Raw genomic sequence first — 25,331 nt, 5'->3', positions numbered from 1 at the left:
TGGCAGGGCACTCCTTGCACTATAATGGTTTTCAACAGGACTTGAAAAGGCCAAAATGGTCAGAGCTTATTATCAACTGTGTATAACTTATGTTTTAGCCATATTGAGCCTTATTTCACAGAAGATGTGATATCACCCCAGCACGCACCTGGACGATTGGAATGCCCATTATAGTACCATTAAAAATGCATTGTATAGCCCTGCTCTCAATTATGCATTTAACATGTCAACTATGGGGACATTTCTCTGGTGTCACCAGATGTCCTGAATCGGGACCGGTTCTGAGTCAGGACTGTTTTGCTAGATCCAGATCTGCTGTGAGGTATCATGTTTGATATTTGGGGTGAATATTTGTTGTTCGTTTCTTCACGTTTACCATACCTCACCCCAATTTAGAATCAGAACCCCCACATCCCCATCTACATGCTTGGAATTATGACAGTATTGTATTCATTTTTGAAGAGTATTTGGGATCCAGTGACCTTTCATGAGCAGGATGTACAGAATCAATCTCTGAAAACTAAACAATGAAAACAATATCTGTGTGCCCTTTACAAAAGTTAATATAGCGTACATAGATGCATAAGTTAATTATAACGGAGAATCACATCTATCATATGCCAGAGCAAAACACAGAACAATAATTATGCAAGGGATGACACATTCCAAGTGAAAAGATTTATTATCATTGCAGTATAATTTATAGGCTGTTAAGAAATTCTTTTACTATTACGATGCCAATAGCATTCACTTACAGCCCAACTACGCAATAAAAAGAGGTCATCCAGTCATTCTGAAAAAGACTTTGTATAACATTAGACGTCAATTATATTTAAATTTCCATATACATTAAAATTGCCTGTGAAATCGTAATTCCTGAAGTGCTGACTTTATAGTTGACCTGAAATTAAAAATTAAAGGTTAACGATAGCTAAATTATAAGCTTCCTATATGAAAGGAAATTTTGAAGCCTCTACAAATACCAGGTTGTCCAGGCTGCCAGTCTTCACCATACATGCACACACATGCACACACACACATGCGCAAGCACATGCACCTGCGCACAAACTTGCATAGTTTCCATCCGATTTCTATTGCAGCAACATGGTAATATTTTCCATGAGTTTAATTTTCAAATTCCCATAGTGGGTTGATTGTTTATTGCACAATTCTGTGAATGTTTCCAATGCATGTTCCATTAGCTTGGTCCCATTTTAGCCTCATCCCTCTTTTCCATTTTAAGCAGACATCTGGAACCTCAGACCCCTTATCACCTATTACAGGATATAGCAATGTGACATTCCAGAAGAGGGGGCTTAATAGTTTACCATGGATGGTTGCTCTTAAGTTGACTCTTTGTTGGCCAGTTCCTGCAGTTGGCCTTCGATCCATGCTCTAGGTCTGTTGACCTTTGCAGTGTTTGGACATTTAAAGAGACTGGAAATAAATAGTTCCATTCCGATCTTCTAAGTACAATGTGTGCCGGGATGTTTGATCCCAGTGCCTACTTTGGACCACATGAGTGTTTAAGCTATCCCAAACCAAGCTATAATTACAATATGCCTATCTTGTCTGTGTTGGTTATCCTGTCAGTGTCTGTTACATATACACACAACCCCTTGTACAAGTTTAGGTTGTCATTAAACAAAGCTTTCTCAAGCCTCCATGTTCAATTTCCTAATAAGGCCTCGATTTAATATTGTTACAAATGGTTTCCAAATGATTAAATATGTTTGCATAAAGTTTTAAAATTATTTAATATTGTGAAAAATATAGTAATTTTATAATATTTTGATAGGTTTTGATATATTTTTATATTTGTCATAAAAACTATTCTAGCAGCCGACTTTTCTACCCTACCCTCACATTTTGTGTCACTATACCCCACTCCCTCTAGCAGGTAAGCTCATTAAGCAGGGTCCTCAATCCCTTTGCTCCTGTGTGTCCAACTTGTCTGGTTACAAATATGTTTGTGTTAGTCCACCCATTGTACAGCGCTACAGAATTTGTAATAAAATATATATATTTTATTTGTTATATTTTTTTTTTTTGTCAACTATTTTTAAAGTTTATCCACAGATATTAAACCTGTTGCAAAGCTTATCCAACATTATTAAATCAAGGCTTGAGCATTTTTTTTATATAAAATACTGTGTTATGGTGATTTCTAACATTATGAAGCTCCCCACGTTTGTGCTAGTCCAGGATTTACTGTTTTTTATAATCTACATATTTAAAACAGGACCTTGGGAAAAGTCCATCTTGGGCACTGCATCTCCAAGAAGTCATGCTTCCATATTTCTCCCAGAATGCCCTGCTCAGCATGCATATAAGCACAGAGAGGCTTTAAGCACAGAGAGGGGTTAATACAATTCTTCAGGACCCCATAGCACTTGTGCTCTGTGTAAAACACTGGGGTTTTTTTTACCATTCCATGGCTTGTCATTCAAAAGGACAAATGACCTGAAGCCAATTATTTAAAAAAAATTCCTAGAAAGTGAGACTTAGCAGTGACATATAAATGTGGATTTGTAATTATTGAGTAAACAACTGCCCTGGAAATATATCTCAGAGAAAAATGATTAAAATGTTTTTTGTTATTTTATTTTATAAACAAAGAGCTGTGTTTATATAATTGTATTTCCTATAATCCACAAAAGAGAGATTTCTTCTTCTTCAAGCGAGTGAAAAAGTGTATTTATTGACAATATTTATCTGACGTTAATGTCAATTCTTCAGCTGCATTAATAGAGATATAAACTATTTTTTCCCTAGGGCAGATGTTAGGTAAGTAAGGCACAGACAGACACCTCTTATTTCTGTGAAAGAAAACACTTTTTTTTGGCTTGCAAAAACATTGAGTTTGAGAACGAGAGCTCCATCTGCTGTGTTTCTGCTGTTTTGTAAGCTTAAGAAACGTTACGAATAACACAGATGCTCTAACGAATACACTGTACAGACAGTCATAGCTTTAGCCTTTCAGTACTTTTTTAACTCTCTGTTTCCTGACACTATAGTGCCCTGAGGGTGCCCCCACCCTCAGGGTCCCCCTCCCGTGGCGCTGCAGGGGTTAAAACCCCTTCAGCAGCTTACCTTAATCCAGCGCCGGGCGCTGGTGACCTCTCCTCCCCCGCCGACGTCAGCTCCCTCTGCCAACGTCAGCTGAGCCGAATGCGCATGCGCGGCAAGTGCCGCGCGCACATTCAATCTGTCAATAGGAAAGCATTTCACAATGCTTTCCTGTGGACGCTCTGCGCGATGGAGGCATAATATGAGGCTGGCTTAGTTTCTCTGAAACTGCTATGTTTGCATCTGAAGGGTTAAAACCTCAGGGACCTGGCACCCAGACCACTTCATTGAGCTGAAGTGGTCTGGGTGACTATAGTGTCCCTTTAATGCACAGTATCCCTGTAATCCACCACCTCTGTAATAACAGTTGCAGTCCTAAGATGACCATGGCCACATCCCGATTCTATCAAGGTTATTTGCTTAAGTGGGGATTGTCAGGAATTCACACATGAATATCGCTGCCAGGGATTCAAAGTGAATTTCAAATGTAGGTGTTTGCTCCAAGCACCAACACTTCAATTATTTAATATGGTCATGGTGCTTGATATATGTATGTGCAGGATTGTATAAGGTATAAAACACTGCACATACAGAGTTTAACCCTTTTGCAGCCTAAGGTGTAACTCCAATAGGGTATCCTGATTCAGCCCGGAATTAGTTTAACCCTTTTGCAGCCTAAGGTGTAACTCCAATAGGGTATCCTGATTCAGCCCGGAATTTGCCAATTATGTGAACATTTTAATGCACAGTGTGACATTCATTGGCTAACAGGCTTCAGGCAAAAAGTCAGCAGTGCAGAAGCCAGAGGTGCATAAAAAGGGGTGAAGGAGTTTGGGGCCCGGGAGGGATCCAGGTAGGAAGCCAAACCTTTGCTAAACGGTTTGCCCTGCTACCCAGAAACCAGGGGAGTGTACTGCAACTCTCAGCAACAACAGACTCTAGTGCTAATGATGCTGAAGTAACCCTTTAACCCCTTAAGGACCAAACTTCTGGAATAAAAGGGAATCACGACATGCCACACATGTCATGTGTCCTTAAGGAGAAAATAGCTCAAAACAATTGTATTTTTTTTTCTAGTTTTGCTATTTTGGCTTGACATTTTAAAAGTCACATTAAATTCCCAGCAATTGTCATTTCAGTGAATAACCATTAGAGTGAATTCAATATGAATCTAAAATGTTATAGTAATAGCTGAAATGGAAATTTTGTTCCACAACATCTATGTTATCACTTCAACTACCTTAGTCTGACATTTTAAATTCTAACAATACACATTTTAGTGAACAGTGAAAATAGACGAACCTTATTATTTGGCCACAGAGCTAAGCATCTAAATTATTATTCTTGCCTTTCTATTTCTTTCACCAAGGGCTTTGTGGGATTTTAAAAAAATGCGCGTCGCCGCTTACGCAGTATTTGGTGAGAAGGAAGAACACTGAGTGAGGAGATAGCGACATGCAACAATGTAACTATGTAGCAAAATATCAGTGAAAACAACTTTATCACATGAACTGCAAGAAAAAAAAAACCTTTAACACAAAAAAAGTATAATCACTAGACTCCTGCGTAGCAAAAGAAAAATCAGTTTGGCCGAATTGAATTGTATGATTCAGGATTCATTCCTGTTTTATTTCAGTTTGGACAAATTGCACAGAGGCAATAATTTGGGAAAAAAATTGATTCAGACAAACAATAAGGCACAAAAATGGGCCAACCGTTGTGTTGCAAAATATATACATAACATAAATGCTAATATGTAAATACATTACAAAAAAAGTACAATGTAAACAAAAGGAGAAAAAAACTTGACACTATAGCATCCATAGGAACCTCCCCCCCCCCCCTCCCACCATCAGGATCCCCTCCCTTGGCGCAGAAGGGGTTTAAACCCCTTCAGCCACTTACCTTTATCCAGCGCCGGGCTCCCTCGTCGCTGGTGACCTATCCTCCCCCGCCGATGTCAGCTCCCGAGTGGAGCGGAATGCAAATGCTTTCCTATGGACGTTCTGCACGCTGGATGCGAATTTTGCATCCAGCGTCGCAGAAGCGCCTCTAGCGGCTGTCAGAAAGACAGCCACTAGAGGTTGGATTAACCCTGCATTTACATCTGAAGAGTTAAAACCTGGGGGACTTGGCATTAAATATTTAGATATTTTGGAGTTATGGGACTTATGGGAGTTAGAAACGGGCGATTGGCCAAAATTTGGATGAATCGTTATTCGTTTGAAACCAAATGCACAAATCTTATAAGCACAATACTGAACTCTGTCATAATCTGTAAATATCCCAGTCATGGCATGTCAACTAATTTGGCCATAAAGGTGTGTTTATATAAGTGCCTGTTTTGTATAAATTAAAAAAAAAAATTCTGCTAGTGAGAGACAACTTATAGTGCTGAAGTTATTGATATGATACCTAAATCTGTTATGTGACAACTAATATAATAAGTCAAAATTTGTAGAGCTACAAATTATAGCTTAGATTGCGTTAATAAAGTAATTAGCAGAATATTTTTTATTTTTTTTAACAATGAGTCATCCTGAAAACTAAAACATAGCTTCTACATGGGAAATCTCCCAAACAGTTATAGCAAACATCTTCTCATCCGTATCGAAAAACTCCAGGTTCACCTAACTAAGCCTCTACTGGGACATACGGATGAATAGATTAAACCTAACTTCAGTTATGTTTAGTTATTCAGAAGGCCATATTGCTGTCTTTCTTGACACTATGTAGAATGAAGCAGCTCACCATCAGCTTCTGAGCCTTAATAATCTGTTTTCATAGATTGACACCCTGGACTCTTGTCATATCCAAAGATCCTCATGAAAAATAATCCCACAATGATCATCAGCTATGCTTATTCATAAATAAATAAGGGGACGAATACCTTATGAACAAAGTCCATGTGTTCACCAGAAGATTTGCACTGTGAATAGTGATCATGGATGTTTTTAGGAATTACACTCCACATGCCGTAGCATTAAGATGACTCGTAGTAGGGGGTGTATTTTACTAGGGAAACAGAATGAGCCAAGGCTGCATTGAAATTAAAGCTTTGAGATAAAAAGGGATGAATACCTGAGATTCAGCTACTTTGTCTAAGGAATGTACTAACAATGTCATTTTTCTCGTTGTTGTGTTCATTTTTACTGCTCAACATTATCCTTCCAGTAATCATAATTTTAGACACCACAGATGTTATCTGCGTCTAGGATTCAAGAAAAATATAATGTTGGCGGCAACATGGAGAACTCTATTCTTGAAACATTTTAGGACTACAATCTGACCTTACCATAAGTTGGTGTCTGCTCTGTACCTCAACAGGAAACCCAGCTCCCATGCACTCGGTGAACCAAGAGATGTCAAGTATCTCAAACTCCATCTTCTTGGTTTGCTGCTTTGACTGTAGCCATTCCAAAACCTCGGGACCAGAATTGTTTTCGGCCACAATATGAGTGACTGAATCGCTGAAATAGCAAATGCTTGATTAGTTCCACATGACAGGCACTATAAACAGTCTGTTAGCAATTAGAAAATTATTGTGTTATTGGGGCAATTGGCTTTTACCTTGGGTACATCATGGAGAAAAAAAACACTATAACCCCTTCACCACTATTCTTTTTTTGTTTTTGCATTTCAAACATTACCATAATATTTATAGGTAGCAAAATCATATAATTAAACAGCAATGTGGGATATAGATTGCTTTTCAGACAAACCTCAAATTAAAACTAAATATAAATTTACACAATTCTGATTTTTCATTTTTTTTTTCGTTTATCCTTTATAGAATTTGCTGGGAAGTGAAAAACTTTAGACTGTATACAGTGTTCTTTGTCTTAAAATATTTTACACAAGGTCTGAAATGGAAGTATAAAAGCAAAAAAATTAAAAAAAATTCTCACATACACAAGGTGTGACAAAAATAGGTTAATAAAATGGTCAAATAGCCTTCGTATGTGTATTTGCAAGAACCCTGAAGGCATTACCATCAGTACATTTTACTGAAAATGGCAACAAAATGTCAAAAGAATGTCTGCATTTGAGTATATCTACATAACTAGAGTTAAATTGTGCATTTAAAAAACAAACAAAAATAAAACAAGGTAATTAAAAGTTATATAGCGATCTTTATTAATCTCTGAAATTCTAATGTAATGCTGACAGTGAAATTGTAAAGTCCATTCACCTCCCCCCCCCCCCCCCCACCCCCCCACCCCTTCCCTTACTGTATAAATGGTATCACCCATTGAAACTTCCTGTACTGTTTGGAAGGAGAAGGTGACCTGACATTTTCAACATAGTTGTAGCAAATTAGTGAAATGTACTCCTCTATGATGATAATCATTCCTAGAGTATAAATTAGAGTTTTAGGGGCACAAATTTCCTTTTGTTTTGTTTTTACTTCACAAAGTACATGAAAGTTAAAACATTTATACTTTATTCTGAAAGTCAATGGGAGCTAATCAAATATCAGAGGGTTTTTGTTTCTGTTAAATTGGTCTCAGGAAATAAGGTAACAAAGGTTTTTGGAGGTTGTATTGATTATTAATAATAAATTAGTTTAATAATATTAAATATCAATTATTAAAATTACTTTCATGGGTAAAGACCATTTTTAAGTGAAATTTGATATTAGCATCTGGGGAATCTGACTTTAACATTGAGAAAGTGCAGCTACCCAAAATATATATCTGTGTTATTCACTGTCTTCAATAAATGTGGGCTATTGTTTACCATCTGCACCTTGTAATTGTGCTTTTAACTTTTTGACAGGAATTTAAGTTTGAAAATACCAATAATTCCCCAATGTTTGGATTTTCTCATGTTGCCTTAACACATCTATTCCATCTATCCCTGTTTAAGTATTAAAAACTAGATGTGAGTTTACTAAGTACAGTCTATAACAGTGCTTCTCAACCCTCTCCTCAAGGCAGACCTGATGGTCCAGGATTTAGGGATTACCTGGGTGTGTCTAAGGTGTTTAGAAAAAGAAAAGAAAAAACACCCTAGAGTTTAAGGTGTTTTTAGTTTTTTTGATGTTTTTTTTAAACACCTCAGACACACCCAGGTAATCCCTAAATCCTGGACCATTAGGTCTGCCTTGAGGAGAGGGTTGAGGAGCGCTGGTCTGTTTTATGGACAGCAATCCAATGCCTAATATCTTATTGCCTTTATATTGCTAAATTTCCAGGGCACAATAACGTAAAAACATGCATGAAAATATCTACCACCACAAGTGTTATTCATCGTTACAGACATGCGCTCGTAACAGTCTAGTTCTCTCCTAGAAATTACAAATACTTGTAACACCCTGATTATATCATGGCAATGGCATCTACGTGTGACATAAAAGCAAAGCATGTATATTATATGTGGCGGCCTAATGCTATGATACCAGTGGCATTCATCAGTGAAAGTCAAACCGTATTATAGCAGACACATTTCAATTCCTGCTATCTTCTGCAAGAGCTTTGTATTCAAGAATTGTTAAACACCCCCATTAGCTACAGTTTGCTTTTATTGGATGCCAATGCAGTCTACATTACACAAACCAAATGTCCCTTAAATAAACTGCAGTGAACACATGGGAACGTAAATAGAGGTCTCTGTAACCACATTACAAACCAAACATTACACTGAGACGGGTAAAGCTGACTCAACCTCGATTCAGATGCATAGACTGTATTCTTTAAGGGATACAGTAAACTTAAAATAATGTTGCATATTCAAACTGTATGCAGTAGCATGGTGTGAAATTAACAAATTAGTATTTTTATTACATTTTATAAACTTTTATCATTATTTAAGGAGCTATTTTTAATGTTGCTTCTGTTTAAGATTAATTTTTCAGCAAAAGCGAATTTCAAAGGATGTTTTTTTCTTCTGTAGTTTTAACAATATTATTGTTCTACTAACAAAAAGTATATTTTGTGATTATCTCTGTATTTTCTAATTTTGTTTTATGTCTTCAAACAGAGAAGAAATTGGAGCCACAGGCGCCTCTCGATGTGGGTACTAGAGGTGAGGTTGTGTACAGTAATTGCCGGTATGTTTGTGAAGTGTTGTCTGGTGAAGTTTAAAGATGGAGGGGTGCTGCCCCCACATCTTTAAACTTGTTGGGCTGTATCCATTTAAAGGACCACGCCACACTTCCAAAAACCCCACCAAAAAAAAAAAACCACACTTTTGTAGATGTACCCCCAATGAATACATATAGTTCCAAGAAAAAGTATGTGAACCCTTTGGAATGATATGGATTTCTGTACAAATTGGTCATAAAATGTGATCTGATCATCATCTAAATGTGTAAAGGAGTCATTATCAGACTGGAGCAATTTAAATGTGATCTGATCATCATCTAAATGTGTAAAGGAGTCATTATCAGACTGGAGCAATTTAAATGGAGTCCAAAAGAAATGGGATTATTTAAAAGTTGCACTACTGAAGGCAACAGAAAATTGCATTAGGCTTGTCAGTAAAAGCAAAAAATTCAAGAAACCACTGTGGTACTCCACAGATGTAGCCAAAATAGTAAAAAACAAAAAGTTAGCATTTAGTAATTATAAAAAAACCCAGAGTGAGGAAGACAGAATGACCTATAAGATTAGGCAGAAAGAGGCTAAGCAAGTTATAAGAGCTTCCAAATCACACACAGAAGAGAAAATAGCACAGTCAGTAAAAAAGGGGGACAAAACCTTTTTTAGATACATAAATGAGAAAAGAAAAGTAAAACAAGGATTAGTTAGATTAAAAACAAAAGAAGGAAGGTATGTAGATGAGGATAAAGGTCTAGCTGACTGCCTCAATGAATATTTTTGTTCGGTATTTACAGATGAAAATGAAGGAAAGGGACCTCAGTTAAGAAAAAGGATAAATGAGTCATTTATTACACGTGAGTTTACAGAGGAAGAGGTTCTATTTCAACTGTCAAAAGTAAAGACAAATAAGTCAATGGGACCTGATGGAATACACCCAAAGCTATTAAAAGAGCTTAGTGGTGTACTAGCAAAACCATTAACAGATTTATTTAACCAATCATTGATAACAGGAGTAGTCCCAGAAGATTGGAAGTTAGCGAATGTTGTGCCCATTCACAAGAAAGGTAATAGGGAGGAGTCGGGCAACTATAGGCCAGTAAGCCTAACTTCAGTAGTGGGGAAAGTGATGGAAACCATGTTAAAGGATAGGATTGTTGAACATCTAAAAACACATGGATTTCAAGATCAGAGACAACATGGGTTTACTTCAGGGAGATCATGCCAAACTAATCTTATTGATTTTTTTGATTGGGTAACTAAAATTATAGATCAGGGTGGTGCAGTAGACATTGCTTACCTCGATTTCAGTAAGGCTTTTGACACTGTTGCACATAGAAGGCTTATCAACAAACTACAATCTTTGAGTTTGGATTCCAATATTGTTGAATGGGTAAGGCAGTGGCTGAGTGACAGGCAACAGAGGGTTGTAGTCAATGGAGTATATTCGAAGCTTGGGCTTGTCACCAGTGGGGTACCTCAGGGATCTGTACTTGGACCCATTCTCTTTAATATTTTTATTAGTGATATTGCAGAAGGTCTTGATGGTAAGGTGTGTCTTTTTGCGGATGATACAAAGATATGTAACAGGGTTGATGTTCCAGGAGGGATAAGCCAAATGGAAAATGATTTAGGTAGACTAGAAAAATGGTCAGAGTTGTGGCAACTGACATTTAATGTGGATAAGTGCAAGATAATGCATCTTGGACGTAAAAACCCAAGGGCAGAGTACAGAATATTTGATAGAGTCCTAACCTCAACATCTGAGGAAAGGGATTTAGGGGTGATTATTTCTGATGACTTAAAGGTAGGCAGACAATGTAATAGAGCAGCAGGAAATGCTAGCAGAATGCTTGGTTGTATAGGGAGAGGTATTAGCAGTAGAAAGAGGGAAGTGCTCATGCCATTGTACAGAACACTGGTGAGACCTCACTTGGAGTACTGTACACAGTACTGGAGACCCTATCTTCAGAAGGATATTGATACCTTAGAGAGAGTTCAAAGAAGGGCTACTAAACTGGTTCATGGATTGCAGGATAAAACTTACCAGGAAAGGTTAAAGGATCTTAACATGTATAGCATGGAGGAAAGACGAGACAGGGGGGATATGATAGAAACATTTAAATACATAAAGGGAATCAACACAGTAAAGGAGGAGACTATATTTAAAAGAAGAAAAACTACCACAACAAGAGGACATAGTCTTAAATTAGAGGGACAAAGGTTTAAAAATAATATCAGGAAGTATTACTTTACTGAGAGGGTAGTGGATGCATGGAATAGCCTTCCAGCTGAAGTGGTAGAGGTTAACACAGTAAAGGAGTTTAAGCATGCGTGGGATAGGCATAAGGCTATCCTAACTATAAGATAAGGCCAGGGACTAATGAAAGTATTTAGAAAACTGGGCAGACTAGATGGGCCGAATGGTTCTTATCTGCCGTCACATTCTATGTTTCTATGTTTCTATGTTTCTAAATCACAACAATAGACAATCACAGTCTGCTTAAACTAATAACACACAAAGAATGAAATGTTGCCATGTTTTTATTGAACACACCATGTAAACATTCACAGTGCAGGTGGAAAAAGTATGTGAACCCTTGGATTTAATAACTGGTTGAACCTCCTTTGGCAGCAATAACTTCAACCAAACGTTTCCTGTAGTTGCAGATCAGACGTGCACAACTGTCAGGAGTAATTCTTGACCATTCCTCTTTACAGAACTGTTTCAGTTCAGCAATATTCTTGGGATGTCTAGTGTGAATCGCTTTCTTGAGGTCATGCCACAGCATCTCAATCGGGTTGAGGTCAGGACTCTGACTGGGCCACTTCATAAGGCGTATTTTCTTCTGTTTAAGCCATTCTGTTGTTGATTTACTTCTATGCTTTGGGTCATTGTCCTGTTGCAACACCCATCTTCTGTTGAGCTTCAGCTGGTAGACAGATGGCCTTAAGTTCTCCTGCAAAATGTCTTGATAAACTTGGGAATTCATTTTTCCTCCGATGATAGCAATCCGTCCAGGCCCTGAGGCAGCAAAGCAGCCCCAAACCATGATGCCCCCACCACCATACTTCACAGTTGGGATGAGGTTTTGATGTTGGTGTGCTGTGCCTCTTTTTTGCCACACATAGTGTTGTGTGTTTCTTCCAAACAACTCAACTTTGGTTTCATCTGTCCACAGAATATTTTGCCAGTACTGCTGTGGAACATTCAGGTCCTCTTGTGCAAACTGACTACATATCAGTAACTGTAGATTTCCATGGCCTTCAATTAAAGGGACACTATAGTCACCTGAACAACTTTAGCTTAATGAAGCAGTTTTGGTGTATAGAACATGCCCCTGCAGCCTCACTGCTCAATCCTCTGCCATTTAGGAGTTAAATCCATTTGTTTATGAACCCTAGTCACACCTCCCTGCATGTGACTTGCACAGCCTTCCATAATCACTTCCTGTAAAGAGAGCCCTATTTAGGCTTTCGTTATTGCAAGTTCTGTTTAATTAAGATTTTCTTATCCCCTGCTATGTTAATAGCTTGCTAGACCCTGCAAGAGCCTCCTGTATGTGATTAAAGTTCAATTTAGAGATTGAGATACAATTATTTAAGGTAAATTACATCTGTTTGAAAGTGAAACCAGTTTTTTTTTCATGCAGGCTGTGTCAGTCATAGCCAGGGGAGGTGTGGCTAGGGTTGCATAAACAGAAACATAGTGATTTCACTCCTAAATGACAGTGAATTGAGCAGTGAAATTGCAGGGGAATGATCTATACACTAAAACTGCTTTATTTAGCTAAAGTAATTTAGGGGACTATAGTGTTCCTTTAAGGCCACAATGGCTCCCTTCAGGTATTATAGACATTACCAACAGACATCTAGCCCATGTCATTCTTAGCTTATATTTAGGGGACAGAGATCCCGGTTTAAGTTTTTTAGAAACAGTTTTAGTTAATTATTCTAGATGATAACCTTGAATTATCCTTTAAAATAATTCAGTGTCCAAAGAGGTCTGAATAAGTATTGTAGGACAAATGAGACAATGACAAAAATAAAAAAACGTAATATGTGTAATATATAAATATTACAGAAAGAAAAATAGAAAGTACGCAATCTTACCTACAGAAATGATGTGAAGAATGGCAGCAATATGTGTGCATGGTGGAATGAATGCGTGTATAGATAGATGACCATTTCCAGCTATCCCTGTACTGACCCCTGCTTGTTGATGTGATGTACTGTATAGCTGTAGTCGGTAGATACTTTAGTTAGCACTGTGTTGTTAGCTCCAACAAAGTTGAAAGGAGGACTATAAAAGTGTCTTGTTTACCCTTTGATCGACAGGCGACATATGACTTAGTCCTAATTTAAACCCTTACCATTACATTGCTGATGAAACCTTTTAAGATATCAGGAGTCTGCTATATATACTACCATACAGCTAGAATGTATATAAATAAAAAAATAAAAAGGAACATTTAGTCATCAAAACCATTTTATCTTAATGAAGTAGTTTTGGTGTATAGATCATGTCCCGGCAGTCTCACTTTCCAATTCTCTGCCATTTATGAGTTATACCTATTTGTAAATGCAGCCTAGGCACACCCCCCTGCATGTGTCTGGCACAGCCTTCCAAAACACTTCCTGTAAAAAGTCACCTAATATTTACTCTTCCTTTTTTGCTAATTCTGTTTAATTTAGATTGCTCTAAATTAATTATTCTAATTTATTTAAAAGCATGCTAGACTCTGCATGAGCCTTCTGTATGTAATTACAGTTACATTTACAGAGCAGGAGATAAAAACTTTTACATTAAGTTACATCTGATTGAAAGTGAAACCATTTTTTTCATGCAGGCTGTGTCAGTCACAGATAGATGGGTGTGGCTGGGGGCTGCATAAACAGAAACACAAGTGATTTACCCCCTGAATAGCAGTGAGTTGAGCAGTGAGACTTCAGATCTATGATCTATACACTAAAACTGCTTCATTAAGCTAAGGTTGTTTTGGTGTGTATAGTGTCCCTTTAAATAATAACAATCCATACTCCACAGTAACTATCTCAACGGCCCTTGACAATTTATTTTTATTGTCTTGTTTTTATTCTATTTACTTATTTTAGCATTCGGACAGCATTGAATGCCTATAGTTCTGCCTGTTTTCTTTTTAAATCATTTAACAATAAAGCTACTTTATTCTATATTTATAACTTAATAAAACCATTTTGTGTAGTGTGAACTATGTTTAACATACCTGCATATGAGTAGATAATTAGAGAAAAAACAATATAATTATGTTAATATCTGCATTTCACACTTCTAAAAATGCATTTTTCAGGAACAAGTTCCCAGTTCCGTATTTAACCGCTCTGCGGCTCTATTTGGTTGTTTTATTATTTCTATTAAAAAGAGGTTCTATTTTATTTCTGACGTTTAAATATAGTAAATCTCACTTGCCACCGAGAACAAATTGTACACGTTCCTCTTTATCTTAATGAGTTCATAAAAAGTCATGAAAATATTAATATTTGAAGACATATTTATTCCTCTGAACAGCACTTTCGAAACTGTTAAGAACATTGTAAACCATATTTCTCTCTATCCTTTTATTTTCCAGCACTTTTCAGTTCTTATAAAACTTTTCTTCTCCTATATCAATCAGCTTTTTACTTTTAAAACAATGTTTTTAAAAAGGCACAGTTTAAAGGGACACTTCAGACCCTTAAATAACTTTAGCTTGCTGGCGTACTTTATGTGTAAAGAGTGTGTCATTCAGCAAAGAGATCTACTGAGACACCCCTAATTTAATTTTCTTTTTTTTGGTATTTGGGCAGCGGAGTGTCCCTATAAATGTCCCTGACAATGAAGAATTGCAAAAATTGTACAGGGTTATTCACCAAAGTCCGAATTGCACCAAATAGGACAAAGTCATTTGATAAAGTAAAGGGACATTCAGAGTGCAAATTCTGGATTTTGCATCTGAATGAGCCTGAACTTGGTCTGCATGGCAGCTGAGATACAGGCCAAAGTTGTCAAAATCTGGGCACTGAAACTGAAAATCAAGGCCCGGATATATAAAAAAAAAAAAAAAAAAGATATTTGCCCCCTGGCAGTGTAGGTGTAAATTTTTTCTTATGCTTCCCATAGGTAGGTGAATGTATACTAAACAGTGAGCAGCCAAGGTTTTGTCCACCATTCTTACCCATTTTCTTTCATTGGGGGAATGTTAAAATAAAGAATGGGTGTACATGCTACTTTCCACCCCCCCACAAGTTAGAGCTATTTGCCACCACCTGTGGGTGAAGGCTGGGGAAAACAGTGTTGTGCCTCCCACTGCCCTGGGTTAAATTTTAGAGCCCCTACTTTCTACACATGGGTGGGGGCAGGGGGTGACTGTGGGATGTCCCATCCATGTATGATATCAATAGTTCCCATCTGTTGCTCATGAGTGGGGGCTGGGGGCATCCAGCTCCTTCCATTAAGTTTCAGAAAGAGCAGCAAAGTGCCACCTGGCAGGGGCACTGCTGATTGCCTAGAGTGGTCAGTTGATGTTCTAAGCCAATCAGTAGCTCCCCACACATAAAAAAGGTATGTACCATTTTTTATGGATGAGGAGTTTAGAGTGCTACTGCCCAGTCGGATGCCTCTGGGGAAAGGGAGACCCTGCGCTGGAGAGCAACCTTCGGGATTAATATGTTCAAGAATAGTTTGACCCCTTCAAGTAAGAAAGCACCAGGGACCTCCTGGCACCATAACAACTTAATTTCAATAAAAATTGTTATGGTACCCAGGGGGTTCATTTCGCCTTAGTAAATTTGAGAAATGCTATTCCAGTTTGAATGTGGCAATTTTAAATGGATGTTGTCCATTTGGAGGTTAGAGTTAGGTGGACCTAAGGTTAAGGGAGACTTAACCTCCCTTCAAGGTGCTGTGACTTTTTAAAATAGATTATTTCAGCTTAATTCAAGTTTGTTTTTTAATGAATGATTCATCAAGAGGTTAAGCATTGCTATACATATCATTATGAACAAGCTATGATGACTATAACTTAAAGAAAACTGATAACATGTTGGATTTTTCAACAAATGTCCCTGGCCAGTCATTAATTTCTGAACACTGTAAGAACTGTGAAAATGTATGGCTGTTTTCATCAAATTATAAATAGATGTAAAATAAGACTGCCATAAATTTAGAAAATATTCATCCTTAACTTTGCTAAAGATCTTGAAAATATTTCCTCAGCAATTCTATATATGATTCTTCATTTGTCAATAGACTCAGATATGGTCATTGGCTTGACCTAGAAATGGTAGGGATTTACATGAAAATTGTAAATCGTAGAATGAAAGAACTGAGCTGTAAAAATTGTTAACCAGAAGAATGTTTCTATTTGAATGATTTAAGCCAAAAACCTGCAAATTCCTTATCAACTCCCTTTCTGTTTAGTGAATAACTCCATAAGATATTTAATATTCACTTTGTCTTTAATCCTATCCTGATGTAAGGAATGTTAAAATCTGCACCTCATGAGACTCGGTAGAAATGTATTTTCCTGCTCCACATTTATTTCTGGTTCTATATTGCCAATGTTTTCTTTTTTTCCCCCCACTGAAAATTCCTCTAAAAATTTAAAGGGACACTATAGTCACCAAAACAACTTTAGCTTAATGAAGCAGTTTTGGTGTATAGATCATGCCTCTACGGTCTCACTGCTCAATTCTCTACCATTTAAAAGTTAAATCACTTTGTTTATAAACCCTAGTCACACCTCCCTGCATGTGACTTGCACAGCCTTCCTAAACACTTCCTGTAAAGAGGTGTCTAATGTTTATCCTTCCTTTATTGAAAGTTCTGTTTAACTTAGATTTTCTTATCCCTTGCTATGTTAATAGCTTGCGAGACCCTGCAGGAGCCTCCTGTGTGTGATTCAAGTTCAATTTACAGAGCAAGAGATACAATTATTTAAGATAAATTACATCTGATTGAAAGTGAAACCAGTTTTTTTTTTTTTTTGTGCAGGCTCTGTCAATCATAGCCAGGGGAGATGTGGCTAGGGCTGCATAAACAGAAACAAATTGATTTAACTCCTAAATGGCAGAGAATTGAGCAGTAAAACCTGAGAGGCATCATATGTACACCAAAAACTGCTTCATTAAGCTAAAGTTGTTTAGGTGACCATAGTGTTCCTTTAATGGGTATGTTACCACCTGCCATGACTTTTATGGAATTGGGAATTTTTGTTTCAATCTTTGAAAAAAACAAAATTTCTATTTGTTGGAATTTAAGAGAGACCTTAAATGTTACTGGAATGGAGACAATCATGGAACAGTGAAGAGAGGGCTTTGCTTTTTTACAAAGATGACCCGTAGACACTAGATACCTAAAATAGAATTGTAACACTAATAAGCATTACTGGTATTCATTGAAGGTTCTAATGGTGTCGAGTCCAAAAATGATATACATACTTACAGTTAAGTTACACTTGCAGTATATATAAAGTGGCTATTAGATTTAAAACAAAGCAATGCTTAATTCCAACTTCAAAGGAATCCTTAGCTACGATATAAACTTCTAAGTAACAAAGGGAACTTTTTCAAATGTTTATAAAACTTTCTCAAAAGTCTGCTATGGAGAGCAAAAGAAAAAAATCACTGAGATATTTAATTTACTGTGACAAATACTAGGTTCTACTTTTATCTCGACCAGGCACAGAGGGACAGTGCCAACATATCAGATCATCAAAGAACATCCCTCAAAGCAAATAACAGTCTCCTATGACCTGTGAAGTGACAAGAATGGTTCTTTAAAATGCATGTGTGCTCACTCACGATGTAAGGAAAATACAGGAAAATTAAATGTCTCTTAAAAAAGAAACGACTAGCTATGAGTGTGATTTTTCAATAAGGTTTTAATAACCTCACACAAGTGCTCCGGCAAGATATATTTACCTTTCTTTGCATATGCTTTTTAAGTTTTGCCCAAACTTCATTTTCTTTCTGGTTGTTGAGTACAAATGAATCATTGAAATTTTACGCTACATAATTTTTTGTTCCTTTTCAGTGCTCTGACATTACGAGTTTCTTTTCAGTAGACTTGAGGATTAGACTTTTTTTTTCTCACGAAGAATAAGTACGAATTGATCTTGCATTTACCTTGATACTGAAACTTCACTACATAACGAAAGCTAGTCTGACTTTTTCTCGTTGAATATCTAATTCCAAAATCATTGGTATATATTAGTAGCTGGTGCCACCTTTGCTGCTATAAAAGCTGCCTCTCTTAAAGTGGTTTCATCTTCCAGGAACCCACATCACTGCTGGTCTCTCATGCATGTGCAAGAGTGCAACACTGATATCTACAGAGTATCCTGCAAGGCACAAGAACCTCCATTGATATTGTCTTGTGAAGAGTGAGACAATGCCTTATCGCTAGCAATGGCTGGGGCAATGGACGGAACTTCACAGTGACTCTGTCTTTTCTCAGGTTTTTTCAATTTGAGGCTTTAGCATAAGACAAAGTAGTTCCTACTTTGTCTTATGATATATTTTAACTGCTTTGGAATTTAAATGTAATTTCAATGCAGTCTTTATAAGCATTTTCATTGTATTTCATTGTATTTTTCTGAAATGCTCAAATATTTTGGTGACATAGTTTCTTTAAAGGGACACTATAGAGACGCAGACCTCTTCATCTCATTGACATGGTCTAGGTGCACTGTCCTTGTCCCCTTAACCCTACAGCTGAAAACATTGCAGTTTTAGAGAACAGCCATTAGAGGCACTACCTGACCTTTCACATAGTTTGATCCCAGGAAACAATGCTGGACATCCTCACGCTTAGCATAAGGACGCCCAACATCTTCTAAATTCCATAAGAAAAAAATGCTTTCTTATGGGGAAGTCCTAATTCATGCCCTGTGCTCACCCTGCATGTGTACTTGGTTCCCCATGCGATGACATCTTAAAAGGCAGAGATGGAGCCAGTGCCGAGAGACCTTGGTACTGGAATAAAGTAAGAGGAAAACATTTTTTAACCTTTTCATAGTTGGGCGAGAGGACACTGTAGTGTTAGGAATACAGATTTGTATTCCATACACTATTGTATTCCTTTATGGGAAGTATAATGGGTAGTTCTATAATGATCCCCCCAGCTGTGAAAATATGAGTGAGACCAGGCTCTATTGTCGGGCAGTTAGGTCTAACTAAAAATCCTTGTAAAAATCTATAACAGAAATGATAGGATGTCAGAGAGCTTTTCCATCAACAAACTGTTTCTGTATAGAACATCGTTTACACATTGGCTCTGACATGCCGAAACACATTGAACAGGCTTACACAAACTATTACCACAAAACTGGAATCTCTGCATCATTCTGAACATTAAAAGATGCTTTGTAGGTAATAAACCTCACCAATGGAATCAAGGGCCTAGCTGACACCATGAATAACAGCTCCAGAGCATTATTCACTAGTCTGGCAAGTAGACTTCTCCTAGTATGTCAAAACCCAGAGGCCTGCGCCAACTGACGAAACATGATTTATCACTCCAGAAAGTGTTTCTCCATAGCTCTAGAACCCAACTACGGTGATCTTTACATCCGTTCAGCCAAATCTCAGGATTTGACATTATATCCACAGCATTGTGTGTAGCAGTACAGCTACTGAAGCCAGTGGCGTACATACCGGGGTCGCAGGGGTCGCGGCTGCGACCGGGCCCGGCCCACCAGGGGGCCCGGCCGCCCTGCGACCCAGGTATGTACTCACTGGGCCAGCCTCTTCTCCTGGGGGGCCCAGGAGCCGGCCACCTCCGGGCCCCCCGAGGCTGGCCCTGCTTACACCCGGCGGGCAGTCAGGCTGGCGGGCGCGCGAGGGAGCACTCTCCCCTGAGTGCTCCCTCTTCAGCTCCCTCGCGCACCGCACTGAAACCGGAGCCGGAAGATGACGTCATCTTCCGGCTCCGGCATCGGTACGCGGCGCGCGAGGGAGCTGAAGAGGGAGCACTCAGGGGAGAGTGCTCCCTCGCGCGCCCGCCAGCCAGCCTGACTGCCCACCGGGTGACACCACTGGACCCCAGGGAATCCCCTCAGCTCTCCCACAGGTAAGGAGGCTGGGGGGATTAAATAGAAAAAAAAAAACCAAAAAAAACGTGTGTGTGTGTGTGTGTGTGAGAGAGTGTATGTTAGTGAGTGTGTGTTAGTGAGTGTGTGTTAGTGTGAGTGTGTGTTTGTGTGAGTGTGTTAGTGTATGTTAGTGTGTGTGTGTGTGTGAGTGTATGTTAGTGAGTGTATGTTAGTGAGTGTGTTAGTGTATGTTCGTTAGTGTGTGTGTGTGTGTTAGTGTGTGTGTGTGTGTTAGTGTGAGTGTGTTAGTGTATGTTAGTTAGTGTGTGTGTATGTTAGTGAGTGTATGTTCGTTAGTGTGTGTGTGTGAGTGTGTGTTAGTGTGAGTGTATGTTAGTGTGTGTGTGAGTGTGTTAGTGTATGTTAGTTAGTGTGTGAGTGAGTGTGTGTTAGTGAGTGTGTTAGTGTATGTTAGTGAGTGTGTGTGTGTGTTTGTGTTAGTGTGTGTGTGAGCGTGTGTTAGAGTGTGTGTGTGTAAGTGTTAGAGTGTTTGTCTTAGTGTTAGAGTGTGTGTGTGTTAGTATTAGAGTGTGTGTGTGTTAGTGTGTGTGTTGGAGTGTGCGTGTTAGTGTTAGAGTGTGTGTCTGTGTGCGTCTGTTAGTGAGTGTGTATGTATGTTTGTCACTGAGTGTGTGTCTGTCAGTTAATGTGTGCGTGTGTGTCTTAAGCACTTACCTTTCTCCAGCGCCGGACTCCCTTGGCGCTGGGGATCTCTCCGCCCCGATCCGCCTCTCAGCTCCGAATGCGCATGCGTGGCAAGAGCCACGCGCGCATTCAAACCGCCAATAGGAAAGCATTACTCAATGCTTTCCTATGGACGTTCAGCGTCTTCTCACTGTGATTTTCACAGTGAGAAACGCAGAAAATCCTCTAGCGGCTGTCAATGAGACAGCCTCTAGAGGCTGGATTAACCCTCAGTGAAACATAGCAGTTTCTCTGAAACTGCTATGTTTTCAGCTGCAGGGTTAAAACTAGAGAGACCTGGCACCCAGACCACTTCATTGAGCTGATATGATCTGGGTGTCTGTAGTGGTCCTTTAAGTGTATGTGTTTATGCATGCACTGGCGTACATAACGTGGTCGCAGGGGTCGCAGCCCTGCGACCAGGTGCCCGCCGCCATGTGTTGCGGCCCCAGCCCGCGCAGAGTAAGCGCGCGCGCGGGGGGGGGGGGGGGGCCCACGGATCAGTTTTCGCACCGGGGCCCCATGGGTTGTGTGTACGCCACTGACTGAAGCCCATTTCAAGAGGCACCTTAGAAACATGAAATGTGCCATCATTACAACCAGAGACAACCTGGAATGTGATGTTCTAACTAAGGAGAGACTATGTGTATGCACTCTTCTGATCTGCACTTGAAGGTCTCATTCTGTTAGTTTATTTGATCTTCTACATTTGGGCAGAGCTGTCACTGCACTTAGAAATCCCATCTTTAAAATAACACAATTTACAGTTGATTTGGCCACATTGAAAGTCATTGCCCTTGTGCTTTTGCTGGCGCTTTCCTATCAAAATCAGAGGCTGTGTGGTTAATTGTTGAAATCTTCCCAAATCCACTAGTTAACCCCTTAAGGACACATGACATGTGTGACACGTCATGATTGCCTTTTATTCCAGAAGTTTGGTCCTTAAGGGGTTAAAAGAGCTGTCTACTTAATTTTGGTGATGTTATTTATGTCACAATAAGAACAGAAGAATAAACTCAACATATAATGCTGAAAAAAATAGCCTCTTAAAAAAAAAGAATGATCTGGACAGAGACCTATACATTCTGATTTTAAAAGCACATTTTGTCCCTTTCACTTGTGGAGATTTGACAATCACAAATAATTTTGTGCAAAACTGTCCTAATAGAAAGAAAAAAATGTTTTATTTACCTCCGTTTTGCAAGTCGGTTGTCAGCCAAAATGTTAGTGAATTAACCTCTCGATTGTTTTAAAATCATCCATAAATATTATCTTGGATAGTATTATAATTAAACATAAAGCATTGAACTAGTCTGGCTAAATATCCAGTTTAATATACATTAGGGCAGAGATAGGCAACCTTTGGCACTCCAGATGTTGTGGACTACATCCCCCATAATGTTCTTACACAAATGCTGGAAAAGCATCATGGAAGTGTAGTCCAAAACATCTAGAGTGCCGAAGGTTGCCTATGCCTGCACTAGGGTTATAGCGGAGTAAACTTAAGCAAGCTTTTTTTTTTTTTTATAATGTTAATTGCTCTTGATAGTCAACATAAAATTTCCTGTTTTTCTTTAATATCATGTTTCTTTTTTAAATAGTACAGGCAGTTATGATTTTTCCTGTGCAAAGAAAATCAGTTGGAGATAGAACGTCTGCTTCCTGTGGTTTATCGAGTTTATATAAGATATTCACATTAATTGTACACAAGCTGCAAATCTTGGAATCCGTCCACTTCCAAACGTACTATTGTAGTATAAAAAGTCTATCAACATAGTGCATAGAATTCCCCCTTGGTATAGATACAGCTGTGCTTTTTTTCTTGGCACAAAAAAAATAACAAATGTAGGACTTCCTTTTGGTTTACGTTAACAAAAAAAACAAAGAAAAAAAAAAGTCATAAAACGGCAATTTGAAAATAAAAGTACTCGAAAACAACACACAAAGTGAGAGGTGACTATTTTTAATATAATAAATCATTTGTATTTTCAAAAACAACTGAGATTTTAATTTCCCTATGTAACTCACAGTACCTGCTGATCGTAGCTAAACAGGCAAACAAATCTTAGAAACATATTTTAAATAATTAATCACCTTCTATAATAACATGTATAGTATTGTCTTATTGCATTGTAGGAAACTATTGCCAAGGGTACAATGGTTAGAATTATTTTTGAGGATCACATTAAGAGTATCTGCTTCGATTTGGAACATATTTGAAAAAGCAGACCTATAGAATTACAAAGGGATGTTCTAATTATGCTCTACTAGATCAATAGATGTAGACTTGTACTATATGGGAATATACATTCTTTCTAAACTCAGAAACAAGTTGCCCTTGTGAGTTCTTTTACTACTCCTGTAGAGGTGCCCAGAAGATATGTATGGATTACCTTAGCTCACTTTCTGTTTGAAAGCCTCTTTTCCTCGCCAGGTTCATTAGAAAATTCCTCCGACTTGCACCCATTTTCCTCTCCAGAAGAAACAAAACGATTTCTTTGAATTTAATTTCATAATTGCAAAATGATAAAGATGCATCCATCATTTTGGGTTTTTTCCTCAAAGGGAGTACAGTGGGTCTTCTTAATAAATCCATGGTCTAGTCTAAATGCAGGTGTGAACTTCACTATGGCAAATATAGATACCACTCGAGAATTGTCAGCTGGTATTTTTTATGTAACCTCCTTTTGATGGCTTTCTGTCAATATGTCTCTGGTGGTTTGTTTGTACTATTTAACTTGCATCTGCAGTAGCTCCAGTTCTGGGATGTTCTAACCTAATTTATAGCATTCAAAATCATAGTGGTTAAATTTGCATTTTTTATAAGTGTTGACTCTCTTGCTATTTTATTGTTTTCATTGAGGTTTTCTCCAATGTTGTTATCAGTAACAGCCAGTATGTGTATAAGACCAAAATAAAAGATTGGCTACCATTCTCCAGGTCTACGTTTTAATAGCTAGCCATTCAGATACTACCACGTTTAGCATTCACCAGAAGTGTTACTAGATGACAAAGGTACCTTCAACCGAAAGTTACTTTTTATGGTCCTTTCTACTCAAAAACGTTTGCTTTTGAAAACTCTGCATCTTGTATGTCAAATCATTATATAATCACATAATTTGCAATTACATAAATGAGAGGATTAGCAGAAGGAGTTATAGGAAATTCTGCAATTGGAGCTGTTATATTTATCTTTATATCACAATTTGAAAGATACATTAGAGAAACTAGCAACTCCAAATGAGGACTTTCAGAAGATTTGGGGAAATGATGTTACAATTAGATCCGCGGCTTTTCAGAGGGTCTCTTGGAGTTTCAGCATGGGTCTACTCCTCTATTTCACACTAGCAATGCCTCTGGTATTTACGTATTAGAAACTTGGCTACAAAGCACAAAATGTTCAATGTCTAAGTTGTCTCAATAGCAACCACAACTGTACAGTATAAAAGGATCCTCTTCAGCAGACATGAAGACTTTTCTCACCTTGGAATTACTGGTCATGGTTGGTAAGATTTTGGAGAATGGACACAACCATTAGTCGCTAAATTAGCAACACCCATTTTAACGATTAGCGACTTGTCAGTGAATTGTAATGATAACACTGGAAAAAAAGCCATAGGGCAGATTTAACACGTCAAAATTAGTGATGTCGCGAACATACAATTTTCGGTTCGCGAACGGCGAACGGGAACTTCCGCAAACGTTCGCGAACCGGCGAACCCGGCGAACCGCCATAGACTTCAATGGGCAGGCGAATTTTAAAACCCACAGGGACTCTTTCTGGCCACAATAGTGATGGAAAAGTTGTTTCAAGGGGACTAACACCTGGACTGTGGCATGCCGGAGGGGGATCCATGGCAAAACTCCCATGGTAAATTACACAATTGATGCAGAGTCTGGTTTTAATCCATAAAGGGCATAAATCACCTAACATTCCTAAATCACAATGGATATGGATTGACACCTGACATATGACATATTGACACCTTGACCTTTAAAAATACATAGGGATAAAGGATAGAGCGCAAGTAACATGTTTTTCTTTGGTTTTTACCTTGACATATGGATTGACACCTGTCCTCAGAGACCCTGATACACACTGACACAGAGCAGAATAGGGACTGTTCCCCCTACATAAGGTCACTTGGCAGATATAGATTGACACCAATCCTAAGGATCCCTGATACACACTGACACAGAGCAGAATAGGGGCTGTTCCCCCTACAGAGGGTCACTTGGCAGATATGGATTGACACCTATCCTAAGGATCCCTGATACACACTGACACAAAGCAGAATAGGGACTGTTCTCCCCCTGTCCTCAGGGACCCTGATACACACTGGGGGGGGGGACCTACTGTCCTCCCCCCGCCCCCACCCCTGCGCGGTGGGTGGGGGCCGTAAAAATAATGAGGGGGGGGACCTAC

At 38.5% G+C, this 25,331-nt stretch overlaps 1 protein-coding gene across 1 annotated transcript in view; it reads right to left on the bottom strand.

The window, feature by feature from the left end:
- DNTT (DNA nucleotidylexotransferase) overlaps window positions 1–23,545 on the bottom strand; it is a 231,998-nt gene extending 208,453 nt beyond the window's left edge. The window contains exons 1-2 of the mRNA XM_063433762.1: window positions 23,299–23,545; window positions 6,365–6,539 (exon numbers count right to left, since the gene is read on the bottom strand). Coding sequence (XP_063289832.1) covers window positions 6,365–6,539; window positions 23,299–23,501 — 378 coding nt within the window. The 5' untranslated portion in view covers window positions 23,502–23,545. The remainder of the gene's footprint in view (window positions 1–6,364; window positions 6,540–23,298) is intronic.
- Window positions 23,546–25,331: the final 1,786 nt, after the last annotated feature.

This window comes from Pelobates fuscus, chromosome 10 (genome assembly GCF_036172605.1).
Source record: "Pelobates fuscus isolate aPelFus1 chromosome 10, aPelFus1.pri, whole genome shotgun sequence".
In the NCBI taxonomy this organism is placed as follows: Eukaryota; Metazoa; Chordata; class Amphibia; order Anura; family Pelobatidae; genus Pelobates; species Pelobates fuscus.
This window is presented reverse-complemented; position numbering and strand designations above follow the sequence as displayed.